The sequence below is a fragment of the Megascapheus bottae genome, chromosome 5 (assembly GCF_031878675.1).
Source record: "Megascapheus bottae isolate mThoBot1 chromosome 5, mThoBot2.hap1, whole genome shotgun sequence".
Lineage (NCBI taxonomy): Eukaryota > Metazoa > Chordata > Mammalia > Rodentia > Geomyidae > Megascapheus > Megascapheus bottae.
In genome coordinates this window covers 5,059,646-5,071,798 of record NC_143513.1, presented here as the reverse complement: position 1 = coordinate 5,071,798, position 12,153 = coordinate 5,059,646, and the positions used below count along the sequence as shown (strand labels likewise).

Genomic DNA, 12,153 nt, shown 5'->3' with positions numbered 1-12,153 from the left:
ATTAAATGGAATACAATAGAATACTTAAGATTTTTGTAAGTTCTGGGTAAATATTGGCTTAAGAAATTAAACATTACAGTTGCCTATGTAGGCAATTATAGCTAAAACTAAATCTGTGTGCATGGATATATCTTAAACTATAGTCATTTAAATGTTATAAGCAATCTAATAGCCATTAGATTTTGCTCAAATTTTTCAAGAAAAAATAGGCATTATCTTTATAATATAAAAGAGAATCAAGAATAAATTCATTTATTCAAAAAACAAACTCTCAGGACAAACAGGACAAGAGAAAATGCTTGTTATCTTAAACGGAGGTAAATCAATAATGACAGGGAGCATGAACAGCTAATTACCAAAAGGTAAGAATGACACAGTGACACAGTAGAGTCTATAAAGGGAACTGCTCAGTAAGAAACTGGCCAATGGCTTCATGGAAATGTGGACGTGAATCTGGCTCTTTAGACAAGAGCTCTCAGAGAATTACCAAAGAATCCAACCACCCCAGTTTTTTTAAGTCATGATCTATTAAAAGAGTGAAAAAGGGGAGGGAGAGGAGATACCAGGAGATCCCTAAAATTAGATTGTTTCCGTGTTTCCATTCTTCTCTCAGGTAGAAAAAAATGCCAGAAGTATACACCAGAAATGCACAAAATGCCTCTCTCCTTTTCTCTTTCTCTCTCTCCTCTCCGTCTTATCTTACACTCCCTCTCCCTCTCTCTTCCTCATCCCCTTTCTCTCTATATATATTACACTGTTTTTGTAAGTTCCATGACTTTATTCGAATTTAACATAGCTTTAAACTAGATTAAAACAGTACTTGAATATATATGGTACATTTTAAAAGAAGCTTTACTACCTAACTACACAATATATAAAACTTGTACAGCAAGTAAAAGGATAGAGAATGAGGCCAGATGAAACTGGAGGAAGGCAAGCTTAAGTCTTGGAGTAAAGCAAAGTTTTAGAGAGGCAGAAAGATCAACGCAAAACATGTGACAGGGAGTACAAGGTTAAAGGTCACAACCTGTAAAACAGGAAGCCTGAGAAATGTTTTATTTGATCCACACAAAAACTTCACCTGGTCGTTCCACTTTTATAACTTCTGCTCCAAGATCTCCTAAATTCATAGTAGCAAAAGGTCCTGCCAACACCCTGCAATGTAAACAATGGTAAATGATCATCTGGAAAGTTCTGTACTAATTGTTCTATTAATAGTACATCATCACAATAGTAAGCATCAAACACTAGTAGCACAGTAACGCTAGTAAGAATCAAAATGCTTAAAACTGTAATTTGGCCATTTGTATCAAGGGGGGCTTGCAATGTGTAACTCCTTCAAACAACTAACTCATAGGTTAAAATGAATATCAAGAAGCAGAAATCTGTGTTGTTGAATATGGGGTGAGGTCGAGGGGAAAGGGGTAGACAAATGTGAAAAAATGGAGCCAAGTAATTTTCAGGGACAGAGGGGTTGAGAGAGACAAGGAAGACTAATGGAGCCGGTAACATTGATCAAGATGCATTAAACTTATAAATTGAGAGGTTGAATTGAAAACCCTTTGAAGAACTACTTAAAGAGAATTTTAAAATATTTTTAAGTCAGGTGCCAGTGGCTCATATCTGTACTACTAGCTACTTAGGAAGCTAATATCTGAAGATAATAGCTCAAAGACAGCCTAGCAGAAGTCTCTAATTAACCACACACACATACACACACAAACTGAAGTTGTGGCTGAGAAAGTGGCTTTGTGTGTATGAAGCCCTGGGTTCAATTCCTCAGAATCACATAAACAGAAAAAGCCAGAAGTGGCGCTGGGGCTCAAGTGGTAGAGTCTTAAGCATAAGAAGCCCAAGGAAAGTGCCCAGGCCCTGAGTTCAAGCTCCAGGAATGGCAAAAAAAAATAGAAAGCAAGTAGAGTTGTGGCTCAGTGGGAAAGTGCCAGTCTTTGAACTAAAATAAATAAATATCTATTTTTAAAAAGCTCAGTGATGTGGGCTGGGAATTTGGCCTAGTGGTAGAGTGCTTGCCTAGCATGCACAAAGACCCAGGTTCGATTCCTCAGTACCACACACATAGAAAAGGCCAGAAATGGTGCTGTGGCTCAAGAGGTAGAGTGTTAGCCTTGAGGAAAAAACCCAAGGACAGTGCTCAGGCCCCAAGTTCAAGCCCCAGGACTGGCAAAAAAAAAAAAAAGCTCAGTGATAGAACCTAGGCCCTGGGTTCAAGCCCCCAGAAAAGTATTATCTGATTTTAATGTTATATATGAACATGTAGATTAGCAAAAAATTTGTGACTACTACACAAATGTATCTTTTAGAAGATCAGTATCCAGGAATTTTTCCTTTCTTTTTTCTTCTTCCTTCCCCGCATTTCAATGTAATCATCCCCTTATAACCCAAAACACCAACTTTCTGAAAGACAGGAAAATCTCAGTCACTAAAATATAGATAAATCAAAACAAACCTTGTTAGATCCAGAATTTTTACACCTTCCAATGGCTTCGCATTGTCAGTGTCTGGCAAAACACAGAAGAAATGTTTGAAGAGTACTGATTGCTAATATCCAGAGTAAAAAATACAGAATTCTATATATCCTATTGTATGCAAAGTTTCTTTAAATCTGGCTTTATGTATGTATGTATGTATGTTTGTATGTATGTATTTAGTTAGTTATTTTGCCAGTCCTGGGTCTTTGTGCATGCTAGGCAAGCACTCTACCACTAGGCCAAACTCCCAGCCATGTATGCAATCTTTATTGCCATAAAAAGTAAACTATTTTTCATAATTCTGCTTTATAAGTAATAGGAACTTTGGCCTAGGCCAAAAAAAAAAGTACAAGAGATCTTATATCAACAGAGAAAGCAATTTCAGTGCTGGGAATGTGGCTTAGTGGTCAAGTGCTTGCCTAGCATGCATGAAGCCCTGAGTTCAATTCCTCAGTACCACATACAAAGAAAAGGCCAGAAGTAGCGCTATGGCTCAAGTTGTAGAGTGCTACCCCTGAGCAAAAGAAGCTCAAGGGCAGTGCCCAGGTCCTGGAGTTCAAGTCCCAGGGCTGGCAAAAATAAAAAAGCAAGCTCAGGCCTGCGGGGTTGAACTGAATTTTCAGCCCAGGTGTATTAGAAAGCATAATCAGAGGCAGCCGGGTCACACAAAAACTGAGACTGAATCTTGAAAATAACCAGATCATGGGATGAAGATAAGGGAAGTGTGACAGAGGATATTGTACTCATACTGTATGCATGCATATTATATATAGTGAATATATACACTATTGTATGCATATCATATATGTACATATATATGACATACTATATGTTTATATTGTATATGTGTAGAAATGTTGCAATGAAACTCCTCCTCATACAAGTAATGTCTACTAATTAAAAAAACAAATTAGCCAAAACCAAAAGATCTGGAGGTGCCTATAAACCACAAGGCCCTTTAAAAAATGTTTTCATATAGCAATAAGTAGACTAACACGACAGCTTATTACAGAGATAGCCTTCTATATCAGCCAATGATCCTTTTTAAATGTCAGACACACTATAGACTCTTCCCCGCTCAAAATCTACCTAACTCCAATTGAAATCCAGTATCTTCGTGTGTGTGTGTGTGTGTGTGTGTGTGTGTGTGTGTGTGTGTAATAGGTTTTGAGCTCTGGACCTGGGCTCTGTCCCTGAGCTCTTCAGCTCAAGGCTAGTACTCTACCACTTGAGCTACAGTGCCTCTGAAATCCAGTATCTTGCCACAGCCCAAAGTCCTGGTCTTTCTGGCTACCTCTGCAACTTCATTCCCTCCCACTCTTCTCTCCCTTGTCTCCAGCTGAATCAGCTGTCCCTTATTTGATCATGTTTTGAAGGCTAGGGAAGAGACACAGCACTCAGACACCCCTTCAAGAAACCAAGCATTGCTCACATGTAAAGAGTGTAATTGTTTACACCCTCCACTGTTAGTTCAGTCAGGATTCGCCTCAGCTTATCTCAGCTGAAGAGCACCACATTTCCAGGGAAGCCCCTAGTCAAATGGATGAGCAAAATAGGGAGCATTAAGAACTTTCTCTCACCCAATATTCAACTGCTCTAGCAGCACTCTACAGAGGAGTGGCCGTGAAATTCTGCTGGGCGTGGCAGAGACTTCAACAGGATGGCATGTAGGTTGAGATCCAGTTTCCCCCAACTGGATTTCCTTCCTTCACCTCTCAAAGAGGTTACTTTCTAACCCCCCACCCCCCGCATTGCTCATAAAAATGCCTTTTTGATGGTCTTAATATGTGATTTCTTAAGAACGCAAACTGATAGGGCTTTTGCACATACTATTCCCTAGGCCTGGAACATTCTTCTATAGTATATTTGCATGTCTTCTCCCTTTATTTAAATTTCTACCAGAACAGCAGACATTCTCAGATACCTCGCCTAATCATTTTGCCTAAAACACAGTCCCTCTGAATCTCTATCCCTACTTGACTTTATTTTTTTTTCTTTTTTTTTGCCAGTCCTGGGCTTGAGCTCAGGGCCTGAGCACTGTCCTTGGACTTTTTCAAGGCTAGAGCTCTACCACTTGAGCCTCAGCACCACTTCCAGCTTTTTTCTATGTATGTGGTACCAAGGAGTCGAACCCGGGTCTTCGTGCATGCTAGGCAAGCACTTTAACCACTAGGCCAAACTCCCGGCCCCTCTTTATTTATTTCTTTATGCCAGTATTAGGATACTCAGGACCTGGACACTGTCCTGGAGCTTTATTTTTATTAAATAATTAACATTGATTTTTATATCATATTTCAAATGACATGTTTAACAAACGAGTGTTCAAGAAGGGAATCTCTATATCCAATCACTGGCACTTAGTTTTTAGAACACAATCAAAATTAGGCTAAGGGTTTGTATATCATAGATACATATTAATTTATGAAATAAGACATTATGTCTATAGAGTCATAGGTTTTTATGTCTATGTAGTTATGTTTATATTTCCAATACCATGTCCATAGCATTGGGTATGCAAATATTGAGTCCTCACTCTTGTACTGTTTGGATCTACTAGCCACATATTAAGGATAGCATGCGCCTTTTATTCCTTTGGTCTTGACTTGTCTTACTCAACATGATTTGCTCTAGATTCATCCACTTCCCTGCAAATGCCATTATTTTATCTTGCTCAAGGTTAATGTTCTACCGCTTGAGCTATAGCTCATAAAAGCTGTAAAGCTCAGGGCCAGCAGTTTGGCCTAGTGGTAGAGTGCTTGCCTATCATGCACAAAGACTTGGGTTCGATTCCTTGGTACCACATACATGGAAAAAAGCCGGAAGTGGTGCTGTGTCTGAAGTGGTAGTTCTAGCCTTAAGGAAGCCCAAGGACAATGCTCAGGCCCTGAGCCTAAGCCCAGGACTGGCAAAAAAAAAAAAAAAAAAAAAGCTGTAAAGCTCAAAAGCCCTCTGGCTTTTGTTGGTTAATTAGAGATAAGAATCTCACAGACTTCTCTGCTCAAGCTTTCTTTGGTTCTTGGATAGTGATCCTCAGATCTCAGTTTCCTGAGTATGGGATTATAGGAATGAGCCACTGGCACCTGGACTAGATGTACAACACCAGGAATTGTTCATCTCTTTAATGTCAGCACTTTAATGGGTGCACAATGTCTTCTCATTGTAGATTTAGTTGGTGTGTCACTGATAACCAATAATATTGAACATTTTTTATAGTTGGCCATTTAATAAAGCAATACCTTTTTACATTGGATTCATTTAATTAACACAAGCCAAGTGAATTTTATTATCTCAGAGCAGACTCAGAACTTCTAGAATACATTCAACCCAAAACCAATGAACAAATTTTGAACAGTTAAGAACATGAACTCTTCAGTGAGATGCCTAGACTACCCTGATCTACTATTTACCATCCAAATGACCTTGAGCAAGGCAACTTTCCATCTGTGAACTTCCCTCTCCTCATAAGGCTTACAAGAATTACATAAAATGTCATATATACAGTGTTTAGCACAATTGCTGGCCTATAGTAAGTTCATTAAAAGATTCTACTACTATTGCTACTGTTATCATTATCATCATCATCGTATTTATGATAGGATCTTATCACTTAGCAAGGGAAATAATTTAAAAACAGAAAATAAGAAACATGATTATTATTGAGAACATTATCAAATGGTGCTCAACATTCCACTTTTAAAAGTATGTGTTTGCACTGGATGGAAAAAGTATGTGTTTGCAAAAGAACTGATAGGCTGAGCAAAAGTGGGGGGTAAGTCCTCAGGAGAAACCAGTTGGAGAAGGTACATCAATGGTAATGTGATTAGTTGAAATATAACTGACAGCTTGTACAACTCTCTGTCTGATTTGGCCTCTAGTATGAAAAGCTATTATAATGCTATAGCTGGGCAACCATGCAAAGAAGTATAATTACAATGAATCTGCTATCAGTTCTTTGCTTGCCAGAGCTGCTTGATAAAATGCCTCGGGAACCAGGCTCAAGGGCTTCACAACTCAAATAAACTTGAGCAGCACCAAAGTGGGAATAATTGACAGATGCCCACACAAGTGGCTCTGGAACTGTGGCATCTCTCTCCACTTGTTCCAAGCTACACAAAGTTGAAAAAACAAAGTCCTAAAATGAACTGATCAACAGGAAATGAGATGCATACACAAAGAATTATTTGCTATTTTTTTGCCAGTCCTGGGCTTGAACTCAGGGCCTGGGCACTGTCCTTGAATACTTTTTGCCCAAGGCTAGCACTCGGCCACTTGAGCCACAGTGCCACTTCTGGCTTTTTCTGTGTTTATGTGGTTCCAGGGAATCAAACCCAGGGCTTTGTGCATGTTAGGCGAGCACTCTACCACTAGGTCATGTTCCCGGCCCCTTATTTGCTATTTTACAAGAGAATTTACCACTAGAACTTATGAGTGAGAAAACAAAAGCTAGACATCTAACAGAGTGTGGGCACCCACCTTTAATCCTAGCACTAGGGAAGCTGAGGGCAGGATTGCGACCATGAGGCTATTCTAGGTTCTATGTCACTCTGGGATACACAGCAAGATTCTGTCTCAGAAAACCCCAAGTAGGGGGTGCTCAAGTTTCAAACAGCAACATTTGGCAGGGCATTTTCTTTCTAACACAAGTTGGAATCCATGGAAGAGCCAGGCATTCGTGATTCATGCCTGGAATCCTAGCTACTCAGGAGGCTGAGATCTGAGGATTGTGATTCGAAGTCAACCTGGGCAGGAATGTTCATGAGACTCTTCTCTTCATTTAACTACCAGAAAGCCCAAAGCAGAGCTATGGCTCAAGTAATAGAATTCTAGCCTTGATAGAAAAAGCTCAGAGAGACTACCCAAGCACTGTGTTCAAACCTCAGGACTGGTACACACACACAAAAGAAAGTAATGAAAAATGCTCAGTTCCTAAAACATAGATTACATGTAATTTTAGAAAGGAAGTTTACCTTGAAGAGTAGTATCGTCTGGAAGAAATTTTAGGGAAATTACACTACGTAATTAATACTATTATGAATACCAATGTTTCCTACTGGTGGATCACTAGGAAATAGTTTTCAATTTCCAGGTTTACAGGAAATAAACAAGATTTGTGGAAAAACGGAATAAGAGATCTTCATGTACTCAAGATAATTTCAGTGTGTGTGTGTGTGTGTGTGTGTGTGTGTGTGTGTGTGTGCTATTACTAGGACTTAAACTCAGGGCCTCATGTTCTTACTCCGTTTTCATGTTTATAGCTGGTGCTCTATCATTTGAGCCACAGCTCCAGCCTAGCTTTTTGGTAGTTTATTGGAGATAAAAAGTATCTCAGATTGTCTTCCCAGGCTAGCTTCTAACAGTGATTCTCAGATCTCAGCCTCCTAAGTACCTAGGGTCATAGGCACCCAACCTTTTCAGTCCTATTTGTCACTAAAATCTACATGTGTTTATGTGCATAGGAATTACAGATCAATTATTCTCTTATCATAATCCATGTTATTTCTGCTTAACACAACCATTCATAAAAGAATCATGTTGAGATAAAGTTTAGTTTTCTTTCTCTGAACTCTCAGGAAAAAGAATACATGAGTCTTCAGCATCAAATGTTTTATAAGTTAATGAATAATTTTTTTAGAAAAATAACCAGGCACAGTAGCTCTCACACCTGTAATCCTAGATACTCAGGAGGCTGAGATCTGAGGATCAAGGTTCAAAGCCATCCCAGGTACTAAAGTCTGTGAGACTCTTATCTCCAATTAACAACCAGAAAACCAGAAGTGGCACTGTGGCTCAAGGGGTAGGGTAGTAGCTTTGAGCTGTAGAGATCAGGGACAATACCCAGGCCCAGAGTTCAAATCCCGCAACCAACAAAAAAATAATAGGAGCCAGGGATAATGATGAACTACCAGCTACCCAAGTAAGCTGAGATAGGAAAATCAGGCCACAAGTTCATGATGGGCCTAGGCAACACAATAAGATCCCCCCAAAAAACAAATATTTGAAAAAACTCATCTGTAAACTCAATTGAATTTTTGAAGCTTGTATCAGAGTATTAAGAAAATATATCAGGGCCGGGAGTTTGGCCTAGTCGTTGAGTGCTTGCCTAGCATGCACGAAGACCCGGGTTTGATTCTTCGGTACCACATACATAGAAAAAAGCCAGAAGTGGTGCTGAGGCTCAAGTGGTAGAGCTCTAGCCTTGAGAAAATCCAAGGACAGTGCTCAGGCCCTGAGCTCAAGCCCAGGACTGGCAAAAAAAAAAAAAAAAAAAAAAGAAAGAAAGAAAGAAAATATATCAGAGCCAGGTATGAGGGCTAACATCTATAATCCTAACCTACTCAGGAGGCTGAGATCTGAGGATTACGGTTCAAAGCCAGCCCAGGCACTAAAAGAATCTGAGACTCTTATCTCCAGTCAATCACTAGAAAACAGGAAGTGGGACTGTGGCTCATGGGTAGGGCAGTAGAGTTGAGCTAAAGAGCTCAGGGACAGCATCAAGGCCCAGAGTTCAAGCCCCATGACCCACAAAAGAAAGGAAAGGAAAGGAAAGGAAAGGAAAGGAAAGGAAAGGAAAGGAAAGGAAAGGAAGGAAGAAAGAAGATAGGAAGGAAGGAAGGAAGGAAGGAAGGAAGGAAGGAAGGAAGGAAGGAAGGAAGGAAGGAAGGAAGGAAAGAGAAAGTGAATTTATATCAGATAAGAGTGAAGAGTAGAGAAAATGTAAGAAAAGAGCTTCAAAGATGGAGCAAGGGAGAAGAGCCAAGGAACTTGGACAACCTGTAAGAGTTTGCAAAAACAAGGAAACGGGGCCAGGAGATGGGTCTAATGGTAGAGTGCTTGCCTAGCATGCATGAAGCCCTGGGTTTGATTCTTTGGTACCACATACATAGAAAAAGCTGGAAGTGATGCTGTGGCTCAAATGGTAGAGTGATAGCCTTAAGAAAGCCCAAGGACAGTGCTCAGTCCTGAGTCCAAGCCCCAGGACTGGAAAAAAAAAATAAGGAAACAGATTCCTACATAGAACCTCTCAAAGAACCAGATGTTTCAATTAAGTCCAATGAGTCATGTGTCAGCCTCCTGAACCACAAAAGAAGTATCTCACAATAAATTTATATTGTTTTAAGCAAATCAAAAATATACAAGAAACACAGAAGAAACTCAACTTTACAATTAATTTCCATTATTTTCTTTTTGGATAACAATTGGACACCATGAAAGAAAGAAGAGAAATGAAACAAGAAGGCAAGGAAGCAAGAAATCAAGCAAGAAAGAAAGAATACACATTTCAAAAAAAAATTAGTTGGGTACTGGTGGCTCACAACTGTAAGCTTTACTACTAACTACTTGGGAGGCAGAAATCTGAGGATCATGGTTTGAATCCAGTCCAGACAGGAATTTTCATGAAATTCTTATCTCCAATTAACCACTAAAAAGCCAGAAGTAGAGTCGTGGTTCAAGTAGTAGAGAACCAATTTTTAGCACCCAGACCTTGAGTTTAGGCCTCAGGATCTGCACACATATGTGTGCAAACATGCATGCATACACACATGTCTACACACACACATATAAACACTAACAAAATTGAAACTACTAACATTTTTGGATCATTAAAAGTTAAAAGTTATCCTTTTTTGGTGTAAATCCCAAATGTATATATCAGTCAACAAAATACAATCTTACTAAATGTTATCATAATCTGTTTTGAATTATTGCTTATTTGAGACAGAGTCTGGCTATGTATCTGTGGCTGGTCTGGTACTCATTGCATAGACCACACTAGCCCTAAACTTGTAATCTTTCTGCTGTAGCTTCCCAACAATTCCAGAGCCAAGTTCCCAGACACCAGCTAAGAGCCAAACTTAGAAAATGGTCCTTCTGCATAGCTAGTAAACTAATCAGGAAGCCTACAGAGTGGGAGAAGATCTTCACCAACCAAACAACGGACAAAGGCCTCATATCTAAAATATATCAACAACTCAAAAAAATTGAATCACTCCAAAACTAACCTCCAAAGTAACAACCATCCCATTAAAAAATGGGCCAAAGACTTAAAGAGAGTCTTCTCTGAAGAAGAAACAAAAATGGCCTATAGACACATGAAGAAATGCTCAACATCTCTGGTCATAAAAGAAATGCAAATCACAACAACTCTAAGATTCCACCTCATTCCAGCTAGAATGGCCAGGATCAGGAAAACGAATGACAACAGATGCTGGAGGGGATGTGGCCAGGAGGGATCACTACTACACTGTTGGTGGGAGTGCAAACTCGTTCAACCACTATGGAAAGTAGTGTGGCACTGCCTCAAAAGGCTAAACATAGAACTCCCCTATGACCCAGCAATTCCACTACTTGGCATTTACCCAACCACCCAGAAACAAGGACATACTAAAGCCACTAGCACAACAATGTTCATTGCAGCACTATTCACCATAGCAAAGATATGGAACCAACCCAGATGTCCCTCAGTTGATGAGTGGATCAACAAGTTGTGGTATTTGTACACAATGGAATTCTATGCTGCTATCAGAAAGAATGACATCGCCCCATTTGTTAGGAAATGGAAAGACTTAGAAAAAATCATATTAAGTGAAGTAAGCCAGACTCAAAGGAACTTAGGCTCAATGGTTTCCCTCATTCGTCATAATCAGTAGAAACCTTGGGCTCTACTAGCAGAGATTTACAATAGAGCAAAATCTTGATACATAAGGACATATAATGTGAAGCTAATTGAAAGGACCTCCAGGATAGTGAAACAAAAGCCATATAATGAATGATTGTTGTCCTTAATGTAGTATGTTGTCTCTCATCTCCTTTGCTGTCCCTTGGTTATCTCATATTGGTATAGTATCTCACTTTGTTATCTGATATATTGAATTTATTTGTATTTGGATATTTGAAATTTGATAGGGAAGGGGGGAAAACCAAGACGGGTGGGGGGTGTGGGGGGGGGAGGGAAACGGGTACCAAGACATGTGAAAGGGTATCAATGTATGTGAATTAATGCACCTTCTATCTGGCAAATATCATGTAACCCTTTTACTAATTACAATAAAAAAAATTAAAAAAAGAAAAAAAAAGAAAAAAATAAATAAAATAGGTAAAATATGAAAAAAAAAAAGAAAAGAAAATGGTCCTTCTGGATTTTTTTTTACCAAGTCCTAGGGCTTGAACTCAGAGCCTGGGCACTGTCCTTGGGCTTTCTCAAAGCTAGCACTCTACCACTTCAGCCATAGCAGCACATCCAGCTTTTTTTTTTTGTATGTGGTACTGAGGAATCAAACTCTTAAGTGTCATGCATGCTAGGCACACACTCTACCACTAGGCCACACTCCCAGCCCAGAAAATGGTCCTTCTACAGACAGCAGCTCAAGGTCTACTATGTCACCATTATTCTATATTAGATTATGTTCTTTCAAATTCACACCATATAATTACTGATTTACTGCATTTTAAAAGGTTATATTTCCCTATTTCAGGATTTAAACTATCTGAAACTATCTGAAACTATTCCTATATCAATATGAAGTCATTGCTTCCTGAATTTTTTCTTAAAAAAAAAAATCTTGGGGCCAGGAGTTTGGCCTAGTAGTAGAGTGCTTGCCTAGCATGCATGAAGACCCAGGTTCAATTCAGAAGTGGTGTTGTGGCTCAAGTGATAGAGTTCTGG

General features: G+C 39.3%; 1 protein-coding gene across 1 annotated transcript in view; it reads right to left on the bottom strand.

The window, feature by feature from the left end:
• Sugct (succinyl-CoA:glutarate-CoA transferase) overlaps positions 1-12,153 on the bottom strand; it is a 552,732-nt gene that overhangs the window by 533,754 nt on the left and 6,825 nt on the right. The window contains exons 2-3 of the mRNA XM_090332615.1: positions 2,468-2,519; positions 1,082-1,155 (exon numbers count right to left, since the gene is read on the bottom strand). Coding sequence (XP_090188741.1) covers positions 1,082-1,155; positions 2,468-2,519 — 126 coding nt within the window. The remainder of the gene's footprint in view (positions 1-1,081; positions 1,156-2,467; positions 2,520-12,153) is intronic.